Source organism: Furipterus horrens, unplaced genomic scaffold (genome assembly GCF_987537825.1).
Source record: "Furipterus horrens unplaced genomic scaffold, mFurHor1.1.pri manual_scaffold_12, whole genome shotgun sequence".
Classification (NCBI taxonomy): Eukaryota; Metazoa; Chordata; class Mammalia; order Chiroptera; family Furipteridae; genus Furipterus; species Furipterus horrens.
Window position 1 is genome coordinate 2,075,060 of NW_028327182.1, and position 27,732 is coordinate 2,102,791.

General features: G+C 51.4%; 1 protein-coding gene across 2 annotated transcripts in view; it reads right to left on the reverse strand.

Moving 5' to 3' along the window:
• The window catches only part of NBEA (neurobeachin), a 377,725-nt gene that overhangs the window by 345,167 nt on the left and 4,826 nt on the right, over nt 1-27,732 (reverse strand). For both annotated transcript variants that reach the window (XM_090258648.1, XM_090258647.1), the window contains exon 2: nt 1,802-2,033. In XM_090258648.1, coding sequence (XP_090114774.1) covers nt 1,802-2,033 — 232 coding nt within the window. The remainder of the gene's footprint in view (nt 1-1,801; nt 2,034-27,732) is intronic.

Consider the following 27,732-nt stretch of genomic DNA (forward strand, 5'->3'; position numbering starts at 1 on the left):
GACTTAATTTCTCTACTGAAAAGTCAGGTAGCGGCATTTTTCTGACACCCGCTTTATTTAAAGCAATAAAAGGTGAAAGCTTTGTGTCCCAGCGTCATTGCTGAGAACAAAGAATGAGAGGATTCAGGAGCCCTGGGTAAGAGAGATTTGTGAGGATGGGGACTTCCGGGGCAGTGTCCCCCTTCCTATATCACCTTGCGTCTCAGTGCTCATCGCGAGGTACCTATAACCACTAGGCATGTAACGTGGCTCCTTTTTCAAAAGGCCTTCTATTGTTTAAATAAATAAATAGATCAATCAATAAATAAGGGCTTAAATTCAGATAAAGTATTCAAAGATCACATAACCTTCAATAAGACACATGTACACAGAGTTTATACAAATAAGTCCCCACGAAAGGACGCTGGACTTTGCAGACATGGTGCATCTACGTTAAGAAGGTGTTTGGTCTGAGTCTGCCTCTTCCTGAAGGGAACCGTTGTACCCCACATCGGGCACGCCCCATCCCCCAGAACAGGCAGGTGCCATCTGAAGGCCATGAGGAATGTTTTTAATACAGTCTTTAACAAAAACAAAAACATGTACGTACTGTTTGAATTTAAAAAGCATTCATCTTTAACCTAGTCCTCTTTCATCCCTGCTGGACTCATGTTTTGCTCCACCAGCATTGATTAAAGCATAAACCAAAACGTCAGGGTGAATTCTCTCGTTCTTGAGCTACTCTTCAGGACCAGAGAGACACTGTAAGGAGTCACACCCTCACTTTCAGAACCACGGAAACCCTTCCGCGTCAGGAGAAGCGTATGCCACAGACTCATGGCTTAGGGGGCAGCACTTCAGACCCCACGCTTATTTTCTGGGAAGGACGGCTGCTCTGGGTCACAGTTCAAACCTTCTGCGCTTCAGCACAACCCATCGCGAAAGGGAACGGACGTGCAGGGCGGTGAAGAACCATCGGCTTCAAAGTTATTATGTGAAATAACATGTAATGAGCCCAAAAATTAGTATAGTTCTCAAAATTCCATGCAAATTTGATATTCTATTCCACAACATGTTTATTTTTCATACAGATGTTTCTCCAAAAAATATCAAGTAAAACGGACACTTCCGAAAACTAAAAGAAGCTTATCCCGAGACTTCCAGCTCCTCCTTGCCATAGCTCCACACAGATCAAACCGAGGAGCACGGAGTTCCAAGAACTCGATGAAGTGCCCATTATACAGAAATATGATACATATTGTATTTTTCATTATATAAAAGTTTAACTAAACGCTACTACACAGAAATTACTGTTTCCTTTCCTGGCAGATGTCACAGTACTTACTTCATGTATTCAATATTAAGGTTTTATAAAACCTAGAAAAGCAAAATGAGTAATTATGTTTGTCTAACACAGAAGACATTTGCTCGATCTTCCCTTAATATATAAGGCGACTTTCCATCTATTTCTACCTAACTATCTTAGATCAAGGTAGCTTCCACAAATCTATACAGTGGTACCTCGGTACTCATCCACTTGTTCCAAAACTCGTGACCAGTGCCGAACCTGACGAGGACCGAGCAAGGACACGTTTTCTCTCGTGGGGCCGCATCCTGACTCCTACGAGCCCTAGCGAGTGCGGCAGGTCCCCAGCCAGCGCCCGGCGCTGAAACATCTTTCTCCCTCGTCAGACTGCACCGAGTCCAGGGTCGGCGGAGCTCTGAAGCTGCCCTGCCGAGGCACCACTGCACTGCCGGGGGCGCACAAAGGGAAGCGCGCGAATCTCCGTGAGCACCCCAGCTCCCTGCCGGGGCCCCCTACCTGCTATCATGTCGTCCACGGCGCCCATCTTCAGCAGCACCTGCTCGATGAGCCCCACCTCCGTGCTGGTCTGCAGGTTCCGCACACTCTTGCGCAGGATGGCAGTGAACATGCTCCAGATCTCCGCCTGGCAGGTGACGTCGCAGTGCTCCAGCAGCTCCGTCATGCACGTGATGCTCTCCGCGTCCTGGATGATGAAGTTCATCTCCAAGTCAAACTCCCCGCCGACCAGCTGGGGACAGACAGACGGACGCAACTCGGGTGAGAAGAGGGGCGGTCACTTGTGCCGACACACCACCAAACATCCCGTTTGCGAGAAAGCATAACTACTTAAACAAAAATTCAGGTCTTCTAGTCTAAAACGAATCTGGACAAACATCATCAGTAAGCCCCACATACGTGAGCACAGGTGCTGTGACAACTGAAATCTGCCAGGAGAAATCTCATGTTTGTCACAGAAAAGGGGACACGCAATCTAGGCCAGCGGAGCAAAGCAGGGCTCGTGCCTCCTGGGGGCACGATTCGGGACAAACACACACAAAGAAGAGGTCCGGCTCTGAAAGGCGGTGATCGCTGAAGATGAAGGGAAGCGCACATCTTAGGACATAAAGTGTAAACGCTGAGCTGACAGAATCAATGCTAAAAATAAATTTAAAGGAGAAACACCTCATATCTTGTGATACTTCTACAAATGTGAGCGGGTAAAGAAAGCTGATCTAGCAGCAAGTTATCTGACTCGTCGCCAAGTGAGTCAAAACAATTACCCCGACCTGGAATAAAAGATGCACGATCGCAGCCCCTCAGTCTCCGCGGCCTGTCGCACGTAATGGCCCCGTTCCGGAACAGGGGCCGTTCACGCCTCGAGAACAGCACTGACCGACCGGGGGGCTGTTCAGTCACGAGAACAAGAAACTGAGCGAGAAAATAACGGCCACAGACACAGTGTCTGACAACTCTGAAGCCATTCATGCATTCACTCGACAAGTAGTTTATTCATTACAGATGAGGACTTACTGTTCTAGAAGCAGGAGCATCTCCACGGACCAGAACAAGCCCACGCCCTTAGTGCTAAATTCCAAGAATAAAGACGCACATACACATACGGAAAGTGAGCTCTCCCTTACTCCAGGAAAGGCTGCCATTGGCTTCCACGTTACACGAAGCGTAAAAGACACAAATTGTGAGCAGTTGACAAAGAGGAAACAGAAAAATAAGATTACGGACAGATAGGGGCTAGAAATTAAATTCCAAAAGAATAATTAATGTTCCGCTGATGAAACGCATTCATTAACGTAGGTGAATGACCACAGGGCGTGATATAAACGGGGTCACAGTAATAAGAATTCCACCACCTCACCTCCATGCCGCTTAGTACTGTTCTAAGTACTCGTGTATTCTAAATAATTTAATTCTCATCATGACTTATGAGGAAAAAAGCTTCGTTTTCTTCATTTTATAGGTAAGCAATCATAGGCACAGAGATTTCAATTAAGTTGTAAAAGGTCACAAAACTTGTGAAGACCCAAGATCAAAACCCAGTAAAGTCTGTCTTCACACAAGTTGGTACAAGCAACAAAATCTCATTTGATAACTGTTTAAGTCTTCTATAACTTAAGAATTTAAAACAAAAGTCTCAAATTTTAATAACTGTACTCTGCATACACTTCTCCCTGTAACAGCGCCGAGACTCAGCTCTGTGAGACGCCAGGCCTTGTATTAACTTGTGCCGACCCGCAGTGACCCGGGGGCTCCCCGGTGACCGGCTGGTGTCACGCCACCGCGTCCCACCGGCGCCGGCGGATCAACGGTCACGGCCGCACGCGGCGAGGTCGGCCCCACACTCAGGCTCTGGATCCGGGTTTCGGCGGCCCGGAGGCTCGCAGTGACCGCGCCCCGCCCCAGCCTCGGCGCCTCATCGCCAGCAGGGGCGGCGCACAAGCCCCCAGGGAGGAGGACCCCGCAGCGGGGGCCCGGCACCGAGGAACCGAGCCGCGCGCGGCCAGCGCCGGGCTGAGGTCACCAGAGCCGTGAAAACCGCCTCCAACGCCACGTCCGCCCGAGCGGCGCTGAGCCCCCTGCCCACGCGCCCCGCGGCGTGGGGCCCGCTGTGCGCCCTGCAGACCCGCGGCGGCAGCGCAGCGCACAGAGCAGCGGGCACCGGAGGTAACGGAGGCAGACGCCGAGACTGGGGCCCGGGAGCCCCTAATCCGTGCCGCCGTCGGCAGCCAACAGAGCGAAGAGCAGCGGGGGACGTTCCAGACTCACCCCTAAGTGGGCCGGGGGCTGCGGTGGGACCCGGCGGACCCGAGAACCGCTGGGGACGCACAGGGCAGGCTGGGCGCGCCGAAGGCCGACGGGCGCGCGCAGAAGCTCGCGGTCCACATGCGTCCACCGGACACCCGCGCTCCGCCCCGGCTGAAAGGAACCACGGCCCTGAGAGCCCTGGCGCAGCGACAAAGGAGTCCAGGTCCGCTCCGACCCCGTCGCCAGGAGCGGCGGGGCTTTACTGCAGGCACGTGGCGCGGGGCGCCGTTCGGACGGCCTTCCTGGCCTCCGTCGCAGCTTCAAGTTCAGTGTTAACGCGGGGATGCTTCTGAAACCCTCATTCCGGGATCAGGAAAACATCTACTCCCACTTCCGATAAGCAAATCAGAACCACGACAAGATGCCACCTCACGTCTGTCAGAACGTCTGTCATCAAAAAGTCCACAAGTAAGATGCGCTGGTAGGACGCGGAGAAAGGGGCCCTCGTGCCTGCTGGTGGGAATGCAGACGGGGGCGGCCGCTGGGGGAAGCAGTGGGGGGGGGGGGGGTCCTCAAAGAATTAAACATGGAGCTGCCCTGTGACCCAGCTGCTGCACTTCCGGGTATTTATCCAGAGGAAACAAAAGCCGCGGGTTGGAAAAGACACACGCACCCGTGTCCACGGCAGCATCACTTACAACAGCCAAGGCGCGGAGCGACCTAGGGGCGCCCACCCTCAGACGCGGGGGGAAGAACGCGTGGCTCAGGCGCACGCACGGTCACGTCTGTGTGACCAGCAGACTCCAAGAATAAGAAGAACCAATCAGCTCAAACAACGCCCCACCCCGAACACTTCCTCCGCAGCCCCACGCGGCACCCAGTGCTGTTCCCACGCTGCAACGTGTTTTCCCACCAAAAGCCTCTCCACCGGCGTCTCACAGCCAGCGTCCGTGTCCCACGCAAGAGGCGAGCGGCGAGAACGCGGTGCGTCCACGGCGCGGCTCCTCCCGAGGGCCGGGAGGGGCAGGTCCGAGCCTGGCCCTGTCCTCGGCTCGTACACAAGCATCTCCTCCGTGTCCCCACGTCCTCCTCCCGCTTTCCACAGGGACGGTCACAGAGGACGGGGACCCGCCCTAGTGACCGCTCTGCTGCCACTTGCCCCCCCCCCCCCCCCCCGTGAAGACCCCGTCTCTGAACAAGGTCACACGCCACCACGGCTTTGCTGCCCTTCGCAGCGGGGGCCACGGGAGGCGGGGGCAGGGGCGAGGCGGAGGATGAGAGTTCAGTCCCAGCACCGGGACGCGCGCCCCAGATACGCACCCCTGCGGTGAGGCTGCCTGCTCCTCCGCCCGATGCCGATCCAAGGCAACAAAGGAAAGAGAAACCCAAACCCTACAGCAAGTTACGATACTAACTCTCAGCGACTGCATCATGAGTGACCATCACTTCCTAATGCCCTGAATTTTTCCTGGAGGGAACAGATTTTCAAAACGGAAACCTGTTTCATGAGGAAGTCGTGGGCCGTCAGCGGCCTCGGCCCCGGTCCGGCCGCAGGCACCAGCGTCCTCGGGCAGAGGCCTCTTCCTGCGACAGAAGGCTCCACGCAAGGGCCCCGCGCCCCGAGTCTAAGGAGAGCACCGTCAGAGGACAGTTTTCAAGATGTCAGGTAAGCTGAGATACGCTTCACCTTAAACTTCACGTAAGAGCAAATCTCGCATTTGAAAAGCAAACCTCCCTCTTCAGACGGGAACCCCCACCCCAAGCACTGTAACGAGAGAGGGGAAGACAAGCGCCACGCCCGTGCATGCGTGGCCACGCGTGGACATGCACGTGGGCACACAGACGCACACGCTCCCCTCCTCTCTGGGACCTTAGCAACACGGGAGTCGAGAGCAACCCGTGGGCAGGCAGCCGTCCCCGACGCGCTGGGAGCAGTGACGCCCCACGTCCCACGGGTCACACGCTCAAGGCCCCAGAGCCGCAAGCTCGTCCTGCCAGGAGCCCCGCCTTCTCCTTGAAAGGGCTTCAGGGTGGACGGCCAACGCCCCGCTGCCTGGGACACCCAAGTGTCCCCCACTCTCACCCTTCGTCTGAAACCCCGCTCGCCGGCGGAAAGGCACCCGCCTCCTCCCGCCGTTAGGGAATAATAAGCGAGGGGGTAAACGCCTTCCCGCGCTGACCTTTCCCTGGTTCCTACTTCTCTTCCCTAAAGAACCACTGTCAAAACTGGGCTCAAGCCCCGAAAAACAACCTAGTATTTTAAAATCTAACGCAGAGTGTAGGAAAACTTAGGTCACGCACGGGAACCTCACTGTAACAGAGTGAGTGCAAGTGAGACACGCGGGAGCCCCGCGGCGGCAGCGCGACGTGAGCACGGCGGGCCCTCTGAGCCCGCCCGCGACGCCATGACCAGGGCTCACGCTCGGCAGCGAGGCGGTGGGGCCCCGGAGCAGCGGTCACAGACGCGGTCACTCAGCTCTAAGTGACGAGCTGAACGCGGTGCTTAGAAACCCCGCCTCGTGCTGGGAAAGGAAAGGCTCTCGCCGACCTCAGATTTCATTTTCTGAAGCGAAACACAGAACAAAACTAGTAGAAATGAAATAAAAAGCAGAAATCCATGAAAATAAAAACAGAAAGAATTAACGCAGCCAAATTTGTTTCTTTGAAACGACTGATAAGCCACTACCTCAGCTAAATGAAGAGAAAGGAAAGTATGACGCATTAATATCTGGACGGGACGGTCGCCATGAATCCTGCCAGCTCTAAAAGTGCATTACAGAAATGTTTATGAACAACGTTATGCCAACAAATTCAATTCCTTAGATAAAGCAGACAAATCCCTTGCAAAACACAATTTTCCAAATGGACACAGATAAATGAAAATCTAAATAGCCTATATTTATTAAAAAGTTAAATCCATTATCAAAAAACCTCCCAACAAAGAAAAGCGCAGACTCAGAGGTTTTCGTTGCTGAATTCCATGAAACTCATTTGTGAAACCGAGGCGGCCGGAACACTTCCAGGCCCACCTGCAGTGAGGCAAGCACAAGGCCTGATGAGGGCACTGCGAGGCAAGGAAGCTACAAACCAAAATCTCTCACGAGGACAGACACAGAAATCCTTGAAACTGTACCCAAACCAAATCCAGCGATACAGGGTGTAAAACACCCACAGAAGTGTCCTAAGAGCGCGAGCCCGTGTCTGAACGCCAGAAACTCATGTGACGCTGCCGGCAGGAAAGTAACTCAGCACCATCACTCGGGAAACAGCTCGGCAGTTTCTTAAAAACGTAAACACAGATTTGCTCTACGACCAAAAATCCCACTCCTAGGTATCTGTAAAAATACATGTTCACACACACTTATATGCAAATGTCCATAAAAGCATTATTATTAAAAGCCAAGAACTGGAAACAATTCAAATGTCTATAAAGTGGTAAATAAATCACCAAAAATGGCACATCTGCACAATGGAACGCTATTTGGCAGTAAAATGCCACACGAATGAGCCTCAAAAACACTAGGCTAAGAGACAGACGTCAGACCTAAAAGACCACGTGTTGTGTGACCCCATTTATATCGAAGATCCAGAAAAGGCCAACAGAGAGCAAATCAGGGCTTGCTGTGGCTGGAAGTGGGAATGGGAAGCACCTGCAAGGGGGTACGGTTTCCCTTTGGGGGAGGCTGCTGGCATGTTCTAAAGGTAGATTATCCTTATAGTTGAGCGACTATGGGAAATACTAAAACTCTGACTTGTATGCTAAAAACAGGCGAATTTTATGGTATGTAAATACCTCAATAAACTATTTTAAAAACATAATTATTTTATTAATATAAGTATTTCAATCAACATAAAAATATCATTTGGCAAAATTCACCCATGCATGACAAAAACCTTTAACAAACTAGGACTAGAAGGAACTTCCTCAACCAGATAAATGGTATTTAGAAAAACCTGTAGCTAACGTATTAATAGTGAATGGACTTCATAGCCAAACACGAACCCTTTCCTCCTAATACCTTGTGGAAGCCAAGGGTGCCCGCCCCCGTCACTTACACTCAGCACGTGTTGTAGGTCCCCAGCTTGTTTAAGGGCGATAAAAAGTGATCAGAAAAGAAGAATTAAAGCTGTATTTCTGGAGATGGGCAGAGACACGACTGTGTGCAGAGAATAAGGAATCTCGTCGTCGTCGGCAGCCGTCCGTCTCGAGAGACGATGGTGTAGCTTCTTAAGAGTCTATCTGCACCGCCGAGAATGGCTGTGCAGTCCGACTCGGGAGTGACACGGTATCTGTCTCCTCCCGTGTTGAATCGACATCTTGCGATGATGCTGGAGTGTCCTCTCCAGCGAAGCTGAAGCTACAGAGCCTGGGCAGGGTGATATGGAGGGTCTGCTGTTGCCCATGCAGCAGACCCCCCCCTCTCTTCGCAGCTGAAGGGTCCAAGGGAAAGACGGAGTCAATACAGCTTGGCTTCAGGTGCGCCGCAGGAGTTGCCGGTGTTGACTACAACGTCAAACCACCTTAGGGACTCCGGAATCTACAGAACAGGTATTTAGGCAAAGGAGTGACTGTAGCAAAGTCAGGGGATACAAACCCAACAAACCAAAATCAGCTTCATTTTTACACTGAGCATCAATGAGAAAACGGAATTTCTGAATTCTATTTACAACAGAACCAAAAATCACTGAGAAGTAAATGTAACAAAAACAGGTGTAATACCTCTAAACTGTAAAGTACAAAACACTGCTGGGAGAAATCTTTTAACAATTTAATTAGAGCCGTGTCGTGTTTAAGAATTGGAAGACTCGGTGTTTTTAAGAAATCACCCCGCCCTCCGCAATTAAACTATCCATTCGTTCAAACCTACTTACAACCCCCCCAGGCCTCTCGGTAGAAACTGACATTTGATGACTTAATATTTACTTAATTGCAAAACTGACAGTAACAGCCAGGATATTCACTGGGATAAAAATCAGAGTACTCGTATTACCCAATTTCAAAACCCGTCGTAAAGCTTCGGGAATGGAAACGCCGCAGGCTACACGAGCACTGACGCACAGACCAGCGGACGGGACAGACGCACTCCCGGGCGCGGGTCCGCTTCCTATAAAGGCGCCGCCGTGATGCAGCAGAGGGAGGAAAGTCTTCTCAGCAATGATAAGGGAATCAAAAGGTACAAACATACTGGGGGTGGGATAAAACCTGAACCTCTACATCGAACACATAAAGGATTAATTTCATATAGATTATAAATTAAACAAAAACTGAAATTATAAAGTTTTATAAGAAAACAGAACAGCTGCGCGATCTGTAGCGAAGACAAGGTTTTTAAGGATACAGAAAGCAATAACAATAAAAAAAATTTGATGAATTAATTTCACCAAAATTTAAAAAAAATTTTTTTTCATGAAAAGACAGCTTTAAACAGAAAATGTACAGACAGAAAAAAAATTCAAACAGCATATATCTGACAAAGAAATGGTATCTAATATATATTTTTAAAACTCTTAAATAACTTTTTACTCTAAAATTTGGCAGAAGATTCGGATAGGTACTTCACAAGTATCTAAAAATAGCCGTAAGGACATGGAAAGGCGCTAAACATCATCAGCCACCCAGAAGTCCAAATTGAAACCGCCCCGGGCTCTGGCGCGCCCACCGGAGGGGCTGAAGGCAGTGACCCCATAAGACGCTGGGGGCGCGAGCATCGCGCCCACGCACACAACGTGCCAGCCACACGGGAGAAGGTCTAACTGTTCCTTGGGAAAGCCACGCACACCTTCTCTCTGACCCGGCGGTTATCAATAACCTCAGGAATTTATCCGGAAGGAAGAGACACTGGATCGGAAAGTGCCCGGCACCAGGCCGTCCAAGGAGGCCTTGCTCGGCAGGCCCAGGCGCATCGCGGGAGGACAGCCAGCGCGGCCGTGGGGTCGGGTCGTCTCCTCTGCAACAAGAAGGCACGTGCTGGGGAGCCCGGCGTGGACGAGCCACAGGGGCGCCCGCTCGGCGGAGGGGGCTCGGCTCAGGAGGTCACTGCTGCCGTCGGGGCGCGTTCGCACGAGGGCCTCTCGCGGCCACGGCCATCTGTGCCGGGAAAACTCGAGGGCGCCGCCTCTGGGGCAGGCGGGACCAGCCGGGCGGGGTCACAGGGCACTGCCAGCGCCTGCCCGGTTCCCCATCTTCACAGGGGCTGGGGCTGCCCAGGCGAAAGCGCCGTCAGACACAGACACGGCTGCCCTGCAGGTCAGCATTCTCAGCCCACGGAACTCCGAGTAAAGGCGGCCGTGGGGAAACCACCAGCAAACAGGAACTTGGGTCAGCAGACGGCATGCCTACAACCGACTCTGAGTGTACCCCAGGAAACAACAAAACAGCCAGGACGGGCGCGCATGCGAGACAGCCGGGTCAGGAAAACGTGAGCTGCAGGATCGAGGAGCCCCCGGGTGGGCTAGTGTCCCGGCTCTTCCCCCCAGTGAAGGCTGCTGACCAGGGGCCTGAGGGCCAGCCCCGAAGCTGGTGTGACAACCACGGCTGAGCCGGGCAGGCGGTGAGGCGTGAGCGGAAGCCGCACTGACCCCTTGCAGGGCCAGTCTGGAGTCACAACCAGAACCATCGGGAATAACCAACCGAACACCCGCTGCACAGAAGCCTTATAACCACGGACAGACGGAAGAAACCGCGTCACCACCACGAGACCAGCAGGGAGTGCGGAGACGTGAGAGCGCCGCTGGGCTCCCATGGGCGGCAGCTGACGTTCCAGAGGGACATTTCAGCAGCCGGGGTTCCCCCTGAGAAGTGCGGTGTCTAAACCCAAGCTGGGCCCCCCAGCCTACAGTCCCAGAGCCGGAAAGGAACCCAGATTACACCAGCCGTGAAAAGCAGCAGGGTCTCTGCCTGCCAGGGAGAGACAGCAGACACACAGAGAGCCTCCCGAAGGGCCAGCCCACAGAAGTCCGTTCGCACCCACTTACCTGGGCTCCAGCGGGGAAGGGAGGGTGCACTAGAGGCCCGTGAGGAGAGCCTGGGCCGGTGGCTCTGGGGAGAGAGCCGAGAGCGCAGCCGCCAGGACCCCAGCGCTGAGTCCTCCCCGAGACGGCGGGCCCCCCCACGTGGCATCAGCCTGGGCGGGAGCGCCCGCCCCATCCCACCGTGGCACCTAAGCCAGGCTGCCGACAGCAGATGACTGGATTGACAACTGATCAGTTTAGTGGCTGATCAGTCTGACAGCTAAAGAGCAAAATACGAAGCAGCCAAAGTGCAGAAACAAAGGCACAGACCCCAAGTGAAAGGGCACGTGACTTTCCCAGAAGAACTAGATGCGGTGGAAGCAGGCACCTTCGCAGATGGAGCTTAGGGTTCTAGGAAGAGGAAGTGAAAGAATCACCAGCACAAACGGAGGGAGAGAGTCTAGCAACACAGCAGCACCCCGGCCGCGCCCGTCAGGAAGCACCTTCCACGCAAGCGGCTCAAACGCTGCGGCCGCGCAGGTGAGAGAACAAGACCCACGTGTGTGCTGCCTCCCGGAGACCCCCTCAGACGGAATGATACACACCGACTAAAAGTAAAGGGCTGGAAAAGATACTTCATGCAAACGGAAAAGAAAAGAAAGCTGGGGGAACAGTGCTCATACCCAACAAAACAGGACTTTAAAACCCAGGCCACAGTCAGAGACAGAAGGACGCTGACAACAGCCCAACAGGAGGACAAAGCCGAGTAAACCGCGTTTGCACACCCAGCACGGGGGCACGTGAACATGTGACGCAGACCTGACGGACATAAGGGGGGAGCCCAAGAGAAACAGTCATAGTCGGGGATTTTTACACCCCACCGACTTCCATGGATAGATCTTCCAGAGAGGAAATCAGCAAGGAGACCGCGGCCTTAAACACACACTAGATCAAAGGGGTTCACTGGTATCTTCAGAGCGTTTCACCCCAAAGCAGCAGAATACACATACTTTTCAAGTGCACATGGAACGTTTTCTAGGCTAAACCACATGTCGGGACACAAAACAAGTCTCAGTAAATTTAAGAAGGCTGAAATCACATCGAGCATCTTCTCTGACCACAGTGCCACGAGACGAGCAATCCAGCACAAGAACAGCACTGGAAAACACACCGAGGATGGAAGTGAACAACACTGAATGGGTCACCAGTGAGACCAAGGACGAAATCGGAAGACAGCTTGGAACAAATGAAAATGAGGACACATCAATCCAAAATCTGAGGACACAGGGAAAGCAGATCTAAGAGGGAAATCCATAGCAGTACAGGCCGATCTCAAAAAAACAAGAAAAAGCTCAAATAAACAATCTAACTTCATACTTAAAGGGACTTGAAAGAGAACATTTTAAGCCCAAAGTGAAGAAGGAAGGAAATAATAAAGATTAGAGGAGAAATAAATGAAATAGACTCTAAAAAAATGATACAAAAGATCAATGAATTCAAGAGCTGGTTCTTTGAAAAGATAAACAGATTGACAAAGCTTTAACCAAACTCATCAAGAAAAAAATAGAAAGGACACAAATAAATAAAATCAGAAGCAAAAGAGGAGAAATAAGAACCGACACCAAAGAAACACAAAGGATTGTAAGAAAATATTATGAACTATATGCCAACACACTGGACAACCTGGATAAAATGGATAAATTCCTAGGAACATACAATCTTCCAAAAATAAGTCAGAAGGAATCAGGTAATCTGAATAGACAGATTACACCTACTGAAACTCAAGCAGTAATCAAAAAACCCCCAACAAACAAAAGCCCCGGACCAGACGGTTTCATGGGTGAATTTCACCAAACATTACGACAAGAACTAGCACCTCTCTTTCTGAAACTATTTCCTAAAATTCAAGAGGAGGGAAGGCTCCTAAACTTATTTTAGGAGGCCAGCCTTATCCTAATTCCAAAGCCAGATAAAGACAGTACAAAAAAAGAAAATTACATGCCAATATCCCTGGTGAACACAGATGCTAAATCCTCAACAAAACACCAGCAAACTGAATACCGTAACGCATCAAAAAGAGCACACACCATGATCAAGTGGGATTTAATCCAGGAAGGCAAGGTTGGCACAACATTCGCAAGTCAATAAATGTGGTTCACCACATAAACAAAATGAAGGCTAAAAACCACATGATCATGTCAACAGATGCAGAAAACGTTTTTTATAAAATCCAGCACCCATTTATGATCAGAACTCTCAGCAAAGGCAGAAGAGAGGGAACATACCTAAACATAATAAAGGCCACATATGACAAACCCACTGCCAGCATCACGGGAGCCGTGGCCCACACACACACACATACTGGACTCACTGCCCTGTAGGGTGACAGGTGACAGTGCTGACGTCTCTGGGTGACTGACAGAAACAGGTGAGCTCCACTCCGGTGCTTCTGGACTTTGTTCTCATGTTATCCCTGAAACGCTGGATTATTTTTCCGTTCCGCTCACTTCCATCCTCACTTCTGCATGGACTCACGAAGTCAATCGTCTCACTGCCACCCCAAGTCTGCAGAAACCAGCGTGGCTAACAGGGAGCCCAAACCTCCTCGTCCCCCATCCCTGGTGAGATAGTGGGCCGCCGCCCCCCGCCCCACTCTAGAACCCTGCTCCTTGTTTAGAGACCTCCCATATGTTCATGAGGAATTGTTATCAGCATGATTATTCCCTCCGCTGTGAAACCTCCAGGCAAGACCAGGAGACAATTTACACTCCGGCAAGAGGAAAAACAAAGAGGGGAAAACCAGAAGCTGTAAAATGCTCATGCCTCGTCTCCGCGGCCCAGGCATCTCTGTGAGTGCCCCAGTTCCATTCCCTCGCTGGACGGCCCCCACGGTGGGGAGCAGGCCTGACCACAGGCTCCCCCGCCCCGTCCAAAGGGTAAAACTCAAACCCAAGGCTCCAATTCCTTTCCCTAAAAACAAGAGACTCAAAATAAAAATGGCAGGCAGAAAACAGCATCCTAATGGCAACAAAAATATCATTAATGGGGACCATGAGAAAGATCACAGTCACTCAGCACAATGACAGCGAGCAGTAGTTATCTGCTCGGTAATATTCTAGTCTTCTTCATCATAGGAGCCAAGAGGAATTACTGTCTGAGAAACGAAGCTGCTCTCAACTGATATTGAAACACCTGTAATAAGGGCATTTGTGTGGAAAGATTTCCCTGGTTATTTACCAAGCACCTTAAAAAATATACATATGTATTTTTGGCACTATAGGTAGTGCCAGTGAAACACAGAAAATTAACCTAAAATAATGTCTTTAAGGTTATAACATTTTTTAATTCTACAAAATAGCATAACAAGAAATGTTAAAGAAACGGAAGAAAGCATTCAGAGCCATCTCCTGGGGAAGCCTTTCCCGTTTCTCTAAAGCCGAAGGTCTGCAGCCGCGGCCCGCGGGTCAACCCCAGCCCGCAGCCTCCTGCAAACAGTTCCAGGGGCTTTGGGGTGGGGGACGCAGCCACGCCCCATCACTTACATTCTGGTTACATGCCTACAGTACGATTTAGAACGTGTATGAGGTCTTGGCCCCCCGTTCCTAGCAGAGGGCCTCAAGAAACCCTTGAGATGTCCTGGAGACGGAGTGTCTTTGGTCCTCACAGTCAGCCCCCTTTGGTGGGACCAAAGGTGATGCTCATCAGGTGGCCCATGGCCAGTCGGTCAGAAGGGCTGCCCGGGACGCCAAGCACGCGGCCACAGTGCTGGGAGCTGACTCAGTCGTGTGGCCAGTGACGAACGCAGTCGTGCCTACAAACGAAGGCTCCATAAGACCCCGAAACAATGAGGCCCAGGGAGCATCCCGACTGGCCACACGCCTCCTGCTGGGACGGGGCCCAGGAAGGACGTGGCAGCTCCGTGCGCCCACCCCCACCTCCGGGGCCTCGCCCTACACCCCACTTCCATGGGGCTGCTGCCGCGCGTATCCCTTTGTCACAAACCCAACTGTAAGTACGGTGCCCGCTGGGCTCTGAGAGTCCCTCCAGCAGACGGGCACACAGGAAGGCGGGCTGCGGTAAACAGAACGCACTCAATCCGAGGATTTCCAGAAAGTATATTTTCATATATACTTTTTAATAGTAACTCAAAAAAGCAGCTATTTATTTCATTAAGAAAAAGTCTAACAAATAAGCAAAACATATTAGAAATGGCAGTATTTTTATCCAACTTCCATGTTTCATTATATGTTTTCTTCAACTCTGTGGCAATGTTTACAATTTGCCTTCCAAAGTATTTGCTGACAATAAATCGCATTTAATTTGCTGCCACATTGATTTCCATGAATTATTTAGGCAGTTTTTACCACAACAGACAGAGCAAGTGTCCCCGGTGACCTGCGGTTGTTAAGTCATTGCTATTAGGTCAGCGCACCATTTAGGACGCGGTTCCCACACCTGCCACCACCGCCCACAGCACAAGCGGCTCTGACCGTGCAGGAAAGACGACAGGTGTCTGTGCGAACACGTATGTATGGTATGTGCGTATGCACAGACACACACGTATGAATGCATACATATAAAAAAGCATGCCAAACTATCTATTAGTTTCCTCCCATGGCTCATCTACTTTTGAGAGGTCACCTCTAAACCAGTACCGTCCAGTATAAACATAACGCAAGCCACACACATCGCTTTAACCCTTTGAGTGCCAATGCCGCTGGGAGCGACGCTGACAAATTTTCCCGGAAGTGCCCGCGTCACTCCCAGCAGCTCTTTTTTCGATGACTATGGATGTAAATAACAATGGAATAATTCGTATGTTAAGTTTTGTTCTCTTTTTTTGTACCTCAGGTTATATATTGATACAACTTTCTCATGTTGAGCCAAATTTCAAATTTTTGTGCTTGTTCAAATACTGACATATTAATTCTGTTATAATTTTTACTTCCATTGTAAACGGTCCCTTTAATGTCATTTACCTCTGCAGTAATTGTCGAAACGCTGCAGTGTGCATGGTAAGGAAGCGTTTGCTAATGGACATTTCCATTGCTTCATGGTACAGGGTTAGCATTTTGTTTATAAATCGTTTTTCACTGTTGTATCTATTGACGTATGTCTCTAGTGTGAATGCCGTTTGTGTTCATTTTTTTGTATGTTACGAAGTTTTTTCAAAAAATTTATGCCATATTTGGCAAACTTCTTACTTGTTATCCATGTTGCTATGTGTTTTTTCACATTATAATTATAGGTTTTATATTATGTCATATATTATACCTCAAAAGCCATACTGAAGGAAAGAACTTATTTTTTCTAAAATAATTGTTATAATAAAATAATTTTAATGCAATAATTTTTTTGCTAAATTGCATCAAAGAACACTGCTTACAAAAGAAGAGTGTATTTACTATATGTTGTGAAACTTCCAGCAAATTATTATGACTAATAATGTTTTTACAGACATTTTTCATAAACTCTGCATTTCTCAGCAAAATAGCCTGGCACTTCTCACAAGAATTTTAGCAGTTACGCATGGCCCTCAAAGAGATAAATATACTACTAGTCACATTAAAGGAAAAATATAGGCCCTCGCTGGTGTGGCTCAGTGGACTGGGTGCCGGCCCGTGAACCAAAAGGTCACTGGTTCAATTCCCAGTCAGGGCACAGGCCTGGGTTGTGGGCCAGGTCCCCAGTTGGGGGCATGTGAGAGACAACCACACATTGATGCTTCTCTCTCTCTCTCCCTCCCTCCCTTCCCCGCTCTAAAAATAAATAAAAATCTTTAAAAAAAATTTTTTAAAAGAAATATGTAAAAGGAAACAGGAGAAATTAACATATTTTAATTCAATATATCTAAAATATCATTTCCACAGGTAATAAAAATTTTAAATGATGAATGAGATAGTTTACATTTTTTATGCCAAGTCTGCAAAATCACGTGTGCGTGTCATGCTGCCTGAACACTTCAAGTGCCCCCCCGCCACCCGGCCGCCCGGCTCGGGGCAGACCAGCCGCCGAGCGAACCTCAGCACCAGCCCCGCCCGCCCACGGACCTCCCCGCGACTCCCCCAGCGCCTTCCTCCCTGCGGTGCGGCCCCCTTGCCGCCTACTCTGTCCCCATCACAGAACGCACACATGGCGTTGCCTGCATCTGTGCCCACTACAGAACTGTAAAACCCAGGGCGAGGACGGTCTTGATCACGGCATCCGCGTGCCTAGCATGACATCATGGGCGGTCAGCACTCAATGAATATTTGTTGACTAACTCAGGCATGTAGTCACAGACGCAGTTAGGCTGAAATTAATATATTCAGACCCACAGAAGAGTATTTAAAAAGGGCAGGGAGCCCTGAGAAGTGGCCTTGAAGAAAGAACTATGCAAATTAAATACAAGCATCTGTTTTAAATAATTAAATCAATTAGAAGCCAACTGCAGAATGATATGACTCAATAACTGTGTGTCTCAAACATTAACGGCTGACCATCATAATATGAAGCAAAACTTTCACAAGGTCTTTGGTTTTTCTTTAGGAATAAACTACATTAATAGTGTCCCTCTTAAGAAACTAGTAACACATACTACAAACATGATACCTCTAATAGTTAAGTTTTAATAGCATAAGCTGCCACCCCATTGTATCTCTTTATTCCTTTTCCATAAAAAGACAATGAAGACTGTAAGATTCAGAATGGATTCACATGTTGATCCCAAATCCCAAGCCCCCTCGCTGGAACATGAACTTCTGCTGCAAGTGTCTGCATCGCATCCTTTCCCAGCAGCCCATCTTCCATTTATTTCAGTTTGGCAGCGTAAGTTTTCAATGTAATTGGGTCCAGCTGTCATTCTGGATGATCACTAACAAGGTTAAACATTATTTCTAGAATAATAAAGCTCAATATAACCCATGAAAAATATTGGCAGGTCTGACTCAAATGTGTATGTTCGACATACTTCCGATGAAAGTCCCTAAGCGGGGATTTCCAGGGAAGAAACGGTCCTGCTGGGCTCCGGCCCCGTCCCGAGAACAGGCAAGCGCAGCCCCGGCACAGCCACGCGCGCTCCCGGGCCCGGGGCGCAGGGGACGGGCGCAGGCAGGCCCCGGAGCGGCCCAGGAGACGGGCGCTCTCCCGCCGGGGTCCGCACGCCGCGCGGCCGGCGGTCCGGGCCTGCTGTCTGCCCGGGGACCCGCTGCAGCCGCTGCAGCGACGGGGCGAGCACGTGGGGAGGCCGGCGCCGGCACCGTTTGTCCGCAGCACAGAGAAACCCACGCCGTGGAAGGCCGGATGCGGGGAAGGCGAATCACTGAAGCTCGGCCCGAAAGCCGTGACGGGCGCCACGAATAAACACGCGCTACAGAGAGGCTCCGACCCTTCCCGTGCGGCATCCGCCTCGCTCCGTGGCGCTCGCCCCCGCTCACCCGACCGCGGACAGGCACGGCCGGGCTCTGGGGGCGGCGCGCCGGGCCGCCCGGGGAAGCTGGGACGCGCTCCGGCCCCTCCGTGCAGCCCACGGCCCGCCCACCCTGCTCAGCAAGACGGGCCCCGCACCGTCCCGCGGCCTTCGCGCCCCCGCCCGCCCCTCCGCGTGGGCCGCCGCTGTCCCTTCCCCACCGCAGCGCGACGGCGGGACCTGCCACCCCTCCGCGGGAGCAGACGGCCGCCAGGTTTCGTGGACGCCGCTCCTTCTCCCAAAGGAGTGGGAGGATGGCTCCGCGGCAGCTCGGAGAGCGGTGCGCAGCACGACGGGTCCCCGAAGCCTTCGGTGCGCGGCCGGTAGCGGCGTCAGCAGCGGGCCCGGGACAAAGGGGTGCGCGTGGGCCCGCGGGCAGCGTAAAGTGCACCGGCAGCCACGGTAAGAGAAGTCGAGAGTATGTTCATACCAATGCGCACACTTTATAATGACAACCGGGCAATACAACCAGGATACTCCCATTCAACGTGTAACCAAAATGCAATTATTGATGAGCTATTTTACATTCCTTTTTTTCAAACGAAGTCTCCGAAACTCAGTATGTCAGTCACTTTCCAGCGCAGCTCGATTCTCACGAGCCCCACGCGCGCGCAGCAGCCACGCACCCGGTGGGGTCTGCTCTGCGTGCGCCGCTACCGACGGAAAGAAGCAGCGCTTCAGGACGGCAGCAGATGCAAACCTAGAGTGAGAAACCCTTCCACAGACTCAAGAGGGGCGTAAATATAGCCCTGACCGACCAATCTTTAATAACTGAGATAATCTAGAACGGTCCCCAAGTAGTGTAGAAGGAGATAAACTCTTATTTCTTAACCCTTTGAGTGCCAGGCGTAACTCGAAATTTGGATCAACACGAGAAAAAGTTGTATCGATATATAACCTGAGGTACAAAAAAGAACAGAACATTAAAAATGCGTTATTCCATTGTTATTTACATTTATAGCCATCAAAAAAAGAGTCGCTGGGAGCGATGCCGGCACTTTCGGGAAAATTTATCAGCATTGCTCACAGCGACATTGGCACTTAAAAGGGTTAAAAATACAAAACTAATGATGCAACATATAGCTGCTGTATTATATAACTGCGCACTTGAAACTCATGTCATTAACCAATGTCACCCCAATCAATTTTTTTTAAATACAAAAACAAAATGTTACAACTAACGCTTCATCTTCAGAAGACATGCACAGTCTTCCCTCACTTACCGCGGGTATTACGTTCTAGACCCCCCCGCCAAGTAGGAACCTTACGTTTATTCTGCACTCTTAAACCTGCGTCACTTTAACAACATACCTGTACGGTACTGCAAAATCCCGCGATACAGCGAAAATTCCGCAATAAATAATTAAATATAATATTTTAAAAATCCCGCAATACAGTGAGGCTGTGAGAAGTGAACCGCGACGTGGAGAGGGACTGCTGTACTGCACCATATAAATGAGTTTAAATAGAATTGCACATGCACTTCTAGAAGCTTGTAACTAGATAGGGAAGATGAAAGATGAATTTTAAATTGAAACATTTTTTAAATTTTAAAACACAGATTGTTTCATGCAAGCACATTAACAACCTCTGAAGTAAAAATATGTTAGAGGTGTTCTTATTTTAATGAGGAAGAAGTTGAGGAAAAATCACCATTGAATATTCCATAAGAAACCGAAATCCGTGTAACAAACTAGCTGCTGTCTTCCATAAGTAATTAATTTTTAGGTGGCAAGATAAAACCGTTCCCGTGGGAGTGTTCCTGACCCCCCCTTCCCTGGGCCGCCCCGGAGACGCTGGCCTGCTGAGGCCCTCCGCCTCCCCCCGCCCGCAGACACTGTCTGGGCAGATGGGACAGAGCAGGGGAGTATTCCAGGCTTCCAAGGCCCGGAGAACAAAGGGAAGTATCAGGAATGCAGAGGGGATGGCGGGGCGCAGCGCTCTCCCCGCAAGCTCCAGGGTAAGAGAATCAAGAGCTAGACTATGGGCACAAAGCAAACGGGGAAAATGGAAACTTTTAAAGAAACCTTACCACGGCCTGTAGATCTCTATTCCTCATAATATTGAAGAGACAGGAGTCACAACCCGGAGTCACCCGGAAATCGCTTCTGCTTCCTGGGGGCTGCTCATTCGGTTCCGCACACGGAGGCTGGGCCCACGGACCGTGAACGCATCACTGTAACGCACAGGTACAGCCTCGGAGCCTCGCCTCTGCGCTGCCGGCGGAGACTGGGCTGAATCCAGAGCTCTGCCCTACTCTCGGAAGACAAGTGCCAGGTGCACAAAGCCAGACCGACGAGGACAAATACTGGACGACTGCACCTGCACGAGGAGCCGGGGGCAGACCAGCTCGGGAGGCCCGGGGTCCGGGGAGGGGACCGCGCGGCGCCGCTGACCAGGCAGGCGCTGGGAATGTGACCAACGTCTGGAGACGTGGTCATGGGTGCATAGCAGCGCCTGTGTGTTCAGTTAGTGCCGCCAAAGCGAACTTTTTAGAAGGTTAAACTAGTGAACTTTATGTTACGTATATTTCACTACAAAAAAAAAAAAAAAAAAAGGCATAAAGACTTTGAACAAGCTGGGCTAACCTGGAAATAAACCTACCAGCAATGATGTTTGAAAAAACTAAAATTAAAAATAAAACAAAACCCTTACTGACTTCTAGAGCCACATTCACCACCAACACCGATACAATCTGCCTGGCCCTGTGTGCGGCTCAGTAGATGGGCTGTGATCGGGCAAAGCCAAGGGCAGCAGGCTCACGTCCCAGTCAGGGCACGGGCTGGGTTGGGGGTCTGGTCCGCAGTCAGGTGCACGTACACCAGAGGCAAGATCGATGATGCTCTGTTTCTCTAAACACACCTACGTTTTCCTCCCTCTCCTTCTCCCTCCCTTCTCCTCTCTCTAAAAAATGAATGGATAAAATCTTTTAAAAAATAGTTTGTTCATTAAAATACCCATGCCTATTTGTTGAAAATGAGTGTGCTGGACATAAAAACTTATTTCCAAACAACTGACACAGAATGTAGTATCTAAATTAGTATATTGAGAAGTCTTTAAATGTTAGCTTTAAAATGATTCATTCGGAAATGCTCACTTCCAGTGACAGCACTTATACCCACTCTTGGTTGGATATAGTCAAGAACAACGTTTTCAAACGTTACGGCTTCACAAGAGTAAACGGCACGGTGCTTCTGCCTCCTGAAAATGACCCGCGGTGCTTCAGGGTGACAGAGACACAGGCCGTGCAGAAACAACGTGAGAACACCTGGCCACCACACCCCTGCGTCTGCCCCAGAATCCCGGTCTCCTGACCTCCGGTTCTCCGAGGCAGGGCCCCGCAGTCTGTGTACCTCCCCCACGCGTATCTTCCCTCCGGCCACGGGACGCCAGGCCCGGGTCCCTTGGCACTCTAGCTCATCTCCGCCTGCCGTGCTCTGAGCCCGTCGGCGGAGGGCGGCTCACGTTTACGCTGAAGCTGTGAACTCCGTGAGCGGGCACGGAGCGCGGGTGCCGGCGCCTGGCTAAGGATGAACAGCGGGGTCTCAGTCAGGGCCGCTGGGTGTCAGCCCTGCTCTGGGAGACTGCAGGGCCCTCGGCCGCCCGAGTCTCTGCTCCGGCAGGTGGCCCCGTGCAGCCCCCCACCGACGGGAAGACGCTGGGGCCCTCGGGCATTCAGACATCCTCAGCGCTTCCCTTTAAACACCAGCCTTTAAACACCAGCCGCGCATATACCCACCCCAGGGTGTCTATCCTTCCCCTCGAAAAAAACACAAAAAAACAAAAACACTTAGACGGTAAAACAAGAGGCAAACGTAAATTAAAAGAACCAGAATAACTAGAAAATACAAGATTTATAGTCAAGCCAGAAGTGAACAAGCCAACTAACTCAAAGGTGAAAAAAACCTTCACCCATAGAAGTGCCACTGAGCAGCACAGAAAGTCCGACTCCCGCCAAGTACTCATCACGGCACGGTGAGGACAGTGCTCGGACCGAAGGCCCCGTCCCCAGGGCGGCCCGACAGGTCAACGAATGATGAAGACAGAATACGTGACTGCGGAGTGCGGGTTCTGTCCAAAACGCTGGGACGGCGCGGGGCGGGGGGCGCTTCTTAGGGGACACCAGGGGAGACAGCGTCACTTACATGGTGACAAGAGCTAAACCTTGAAACATGAGCAGTTCTTCAGACAAAAGATGGGAGAACTTGGTGACTTCAAAAATGCAAAAATTATGTAGCAAGTAACAGCCAGTACCGTACAAAAGTCTTCCACTGCTGACTCACACCTCATAAAATGTTAAAAATAACTCAAATACTTAATTTAAATTCAAGGACTTTGAAAGGGTAATCAAGTCACAGAGAATTAGTACAAATCAAGTAAAAGAACTCCATGACATTTTATAATAAAATGTTGCTTACACAATTAGAGCTGAAAACACCTCTCTATTAAGATCCCAGGCTTAGCTTAACTTAGAAAGACAGTGACTATTTTTATTTCTCTGAAGACGCTGCACTCCAGGTCGGGAAGACGACGAGGAGACAACGCAGGTCACGTGCTCCGCCAGCGCCTGGCAGCGCAAGCACACGCTGTCCGTCACCTCGGCCACCCCCGTCACCAGAGGCAACGGCGGGTCTGGAGAACACCCAGCCGGGCTCTCCGCCCCGAGTCTCGGTTCTGCAGCTGAGCCACCCCCGCCCCGCACCGGCCTCATCCCCTGGGCCCCGGCTGCCTTCCTACAGCGCGGGCGCCACAGTCCCTGCAGGGCGCTGGGGGAGGGCGCTGGGGACGCGAGGCCGGAGACCAAGCCCCCCGAGAGAAGCCAATCCCCGCCAACACGCGAAAAAGCCTAAACCGTAGAAATATGCACAGGCCACTTTTAGATCAGCTGCTATTTATCTCACTCAGAAAATGAAAGTATCTGCTAAAGAGAAATAAACCTAGACGTTCACATTTCCATAAAATTTGCTATTAATCAATGTCTGCTCTACTTTAGCAAACTGAGAGGGAGCAGTTATTAGAAATTACATTACCTAGAGACTATAGTGTAATTCCATCCATCACTAATCTGTCTTACCCAAGCAAATACGGCGTATGTGGGAGTTCATACAGTTAGTGCTAACATACAATACATGTACATTTTACATATATGTTAACACACACTGCTGTGCTGGCTCACAGCAATATCTAAAGTATCCACATTCCGCCTAGTGAAGAGGTATACAATTCAAAGCTAGTTACCATTTATAATTCTTATAATTATTCCCCCAAACTCCCTTGGACCCTTCAGCTGCGAAGAGAGGGGGGTCTGCTGCATGGGCAACAGCAGACCCTCCATATCACCCTGCCCAGGCTCTGTAGCTTCAGCTTCACTGGAGAGGACACTCCAGTGTCATCGCAAGATGTCGATTCAACACGGGAGGAGACAGATACCGTGTCACTCCCGAGTCGGACTGCACAGCCATTCTCGGCGGTGCAGATAGACACTTAAGAAGCTACACCACCGTCTCTCGAGACGGACGGCTGCCGACGACGACGATTCCCCCAAACTCAAAGTTATTTCCAGTGTAGTTCTTGCTACATAACTTCTGCATACAAATCCGTCAGACGGTGCGGCCCCCACTTTCGCATCCCGTGGACCCGGCCTGATCCTCCATGGGCAGCGTGCCCCCCCCAGAAGCCACTCACTGGGGCTGCGGGCCCGCCCCCTCCCTCCGTCAGGTCCGCACATAGCAGCGGCCTTGGGGATCACGTCCCACCCGCCACGCCCCGGTCACTAACGGAGGAGACGCCGGCCCCCGGATTGCCGCAGCCTCACACCCGGCTAACCTGGCCCACCTGCCCCCGTGGCCTGCAGCCCGTGCCCCCAGCCTGCAGGGAGGAGCGGCCTCAGAAGAGAGGGCCACCCCGAGGACCGTTACTGCGGAGCGAGCTCACCTGAGCACTGTAGCTACTGAGCTAGAGGCCGATGTGTTCTAAAGCAAAGCCGCAAAATTGTTCCCACTCCTCTAACCTGCCCCTCGGCCTTGATACTCAAGCCCCCTTCTAAGTACATAAGCTAAGGCTCCTGGGGGAGGGGGCTTCCCTGCAGCCACCACTCATGTCCTGCTAGATCTACATGTGCACTCACGCGTGTGAGGGGCTAGGGCTACACTGCTCACATGGGAGGTGCTAGATTGACACGCATGTTCACGCATTGAGGGACTTCCTCTACATGTGAGTTTGCACATGTGAGGGCTAGGTCTACATGTGCGTTCATGCATTGAGGGGCTAGGTCTACACATGTGTTCAGACACGCAGGGCTAGGTCTACATGTGTGTTCACACACCTAGGGGCAAGCTCTACATGTGAGCCCACACATGAGGGGCTAGGTCTACACGTGTTCACACATGTGAAGGGCGAGACCTGCATGTGCATTCACACATGTGAGGGAAGAGATGGAAGGGATTCTGGGCAAAGGAACTTGCCTACCCTCCTGTCTATCTTAGGAAATGCGGAGAAAGGACCCTGGTACTGCTCGAGACCAGACGCGTTCGGGGGACCAGTGCGCCTGCCCCCCTCCGTCCACAGGCCCCCGGGGCCCCTCCGCGGCCAGGCTCGCCCGGCCCAGGTGCTCCACACTAAACACGACAGCTCAGTTTACATACACCACTGTCTTCTTCTCGGATCAGATGGTGCTCGGCACAGGATAAGAATAAAAATAACAACAGAAAGTACTAAATAAAGGTAGCTCTGTACCAGGCACTTCAGAGACATTAATTCATTTTGCCTGTAGGACCACATTTCGGTAAATAGCCCCTTTTACACATAAGGAAACTGAGGCATGTAGTTTAAGGACTCTGTGATATTCCTTAACAGGGATGTGAAATAATTTACTAAACCTTTCCTATTGTTAAAGACTTAGGTTTTTGCCAATTCTTACACCATAAAATCATATTTAACCCCACACTTGTCCACAGATAGCTCTTCCTGAGTCTAAAGAATGAAGGGCTAATGTCAGAAACCTTGATACCTATTGTTAAAATGTCATTCAGAACAGCTGTAACATATTACATGTCCAAAAACATCATTCAGGGTTATTTTAGCATGCCTGGAAAATGTGGTAATTTTCTTATCATGGTACCTCACTGTTATGTAGAGAAGATTAATTTTGTATTAACTAGCAACACATATTTCTTCTTTCTTGAAATATATCAGGTTCTTTGCCAAGTTAATGTTGTCTTATGATTAGTGCTATCGTCCTTAACCCCCGATGTTTTTAAGTTTCTCAGATTGTTCGTCAGGAATCCCGGGGTGCAGTGGGCAGAACCCCAACCCGAACCGCTGGAAGCAGCACAGGACGCGTCTGAGGCCCCACCCCGAAGTCCGGGCCACCACCCCGGGCTCCAGGCGCTCTGCGCTAGCTCCCCTCTCGGGGACCCGCTGGCTGGGCGGTGCCAGGCTGCCAGGCAAACTGGAAGCGACATTCCAGCCTCTGCGCCACGCAGTGCCGAGCGTGGCTCTGCCCCAGCCGCGTGGGAGGCGTCACCGGGCTCTCAGATGTGCAGCTGAACTTTTCACCGATGCCTGCTGCTGATGGGCCAGGAGAGCAGACAGGAGTCCAGGGAAATCCCAAGCCACATAAGCCAAGAACTAAGAAGGAATAGCTCCCCAAAGGAGGATCAGAGAGTCCAGACCTCTAGCAGCAGAAACAGCGGGTTCCAGGCAGCGAAAACCAACAGAAATCTCTGATGTTCTAGCCCGCGGCTGCCCACCCGCCCTGCAAACCCACCCTTTCCACACACACAGCATCTGAAGGGCGCCCACCTGGCACCAGTGCCATGCCAGGCACGACAAGCTACACACGCACCATCTCCCCATGGGGAACGAGAGGCCACGTCAGCTAGAAACCTGAACTCTCTGAGTCGGGAACCACCGGCCAGCTCTAAACGTACATCCGTTTGCCCGGCGCCTCATGATCCGACCGTACAGCTGCATAGTGAACTCATAAAGAAGGGAAAACGAACCAGGGTCCCTGATTCCGAGCCGGAGGCCGGAGGGGCGGAACGAGGCCTGGCAGCGGAGCTCCGGGGCGGCCGACGGGCGCAGCCAGCGCCACCGCCCGGCCCGCTCACCTGCCTGCCTTAGACTTCCTTCCACCCCCGGCCCGCTCCCCTCGCTGAGACCTGCCTTGGCAATCCAGGGGCACGGGCCTTGGTTACCAGGCCTGGGCTCCCCTGGGAGGAGCTCCCTCCAAGCTCGGTAAGCTGTGGGCCCACTTCCTCCCGCCCCGGGCTGGGTGAGCAGCCAGAGCCACGGACGGGGTATTGGGGTGCAGCGCGCCCACCCGGACGTCCGCCCCCCCAGTCTCACAGCAGGAGGCCTTCCCCGGACGGCCCCCTAAGGCTCCCGGCCGGCCCTGGCAGCTCGTTAGAACTGGGCCGCTGTGGTCAGGGGTCTGGGACCGCACGTCAGGTGCCTGGGAGACGCTGATAAAGCAGAGCCTCCGGGCTCTCGTTGGAACTCCCGCCCTTCCTCTTGCCAGCGTTAGGATGGGGTACAGAACAGCGTGGATTTCAACCCCCAAGGTCCGTGGTGTGTATTCGAGTCTCTGCTGCCCTGGATGACGGCTGGGGGCAGAAAGGGCCTCTTTAACGTGGAAAGACAACAGTCTGTAGATTCAAGCATGCCAGCTGGGACCAAAGCAAACCCTCTCTTACGAGGCAACATCAAAGGCCCCAGAAGTGGCCGAGACACTGCCGTGCCGCTGAAGTCCCCGGCGCGGTAGTCCGCACAGGCCAAGGAGGCAGAGGTGACCGTTTAACGCAGCTGGTCTGTGCTTCCTTACGAGAAACCAGCAGGGAACGCAAGGCCCGCCCTGCCCCTCACTTCAGCATTTAAGGTCCGTTCCTCCCAATGTCCCCTTTCCAGGACCACTGTCTGCTTCGTAAGGACCCTTTCCATCTACGAGAGACAAAAGCCCACCTCAAACGGCCTTGAAGCCAACAATAACAATAACAGTAACAACAGCTTTAAGAGGGAGAACTGATGGTTAGAAGATAATTACTAGGGGCACAGAAAACTCCAGCAGAATCACAAATACGTTTCTCGCTCTTGGATTCGTGCGTAGCCGTGGGACGAGGTGACTGGTCAGCATCTCCAACAGGTCCTGTGACTGACCCCGTGCTCTCCATGACATCACCAGAAAGGGAAATGTATGCAGGACACACAAACACAGCAGCTATCCACCATTCCCAGCAAGTGCTAACAATCACCTTTTAATTTCTATTCAATGCATTATAGTCTTTGTTAA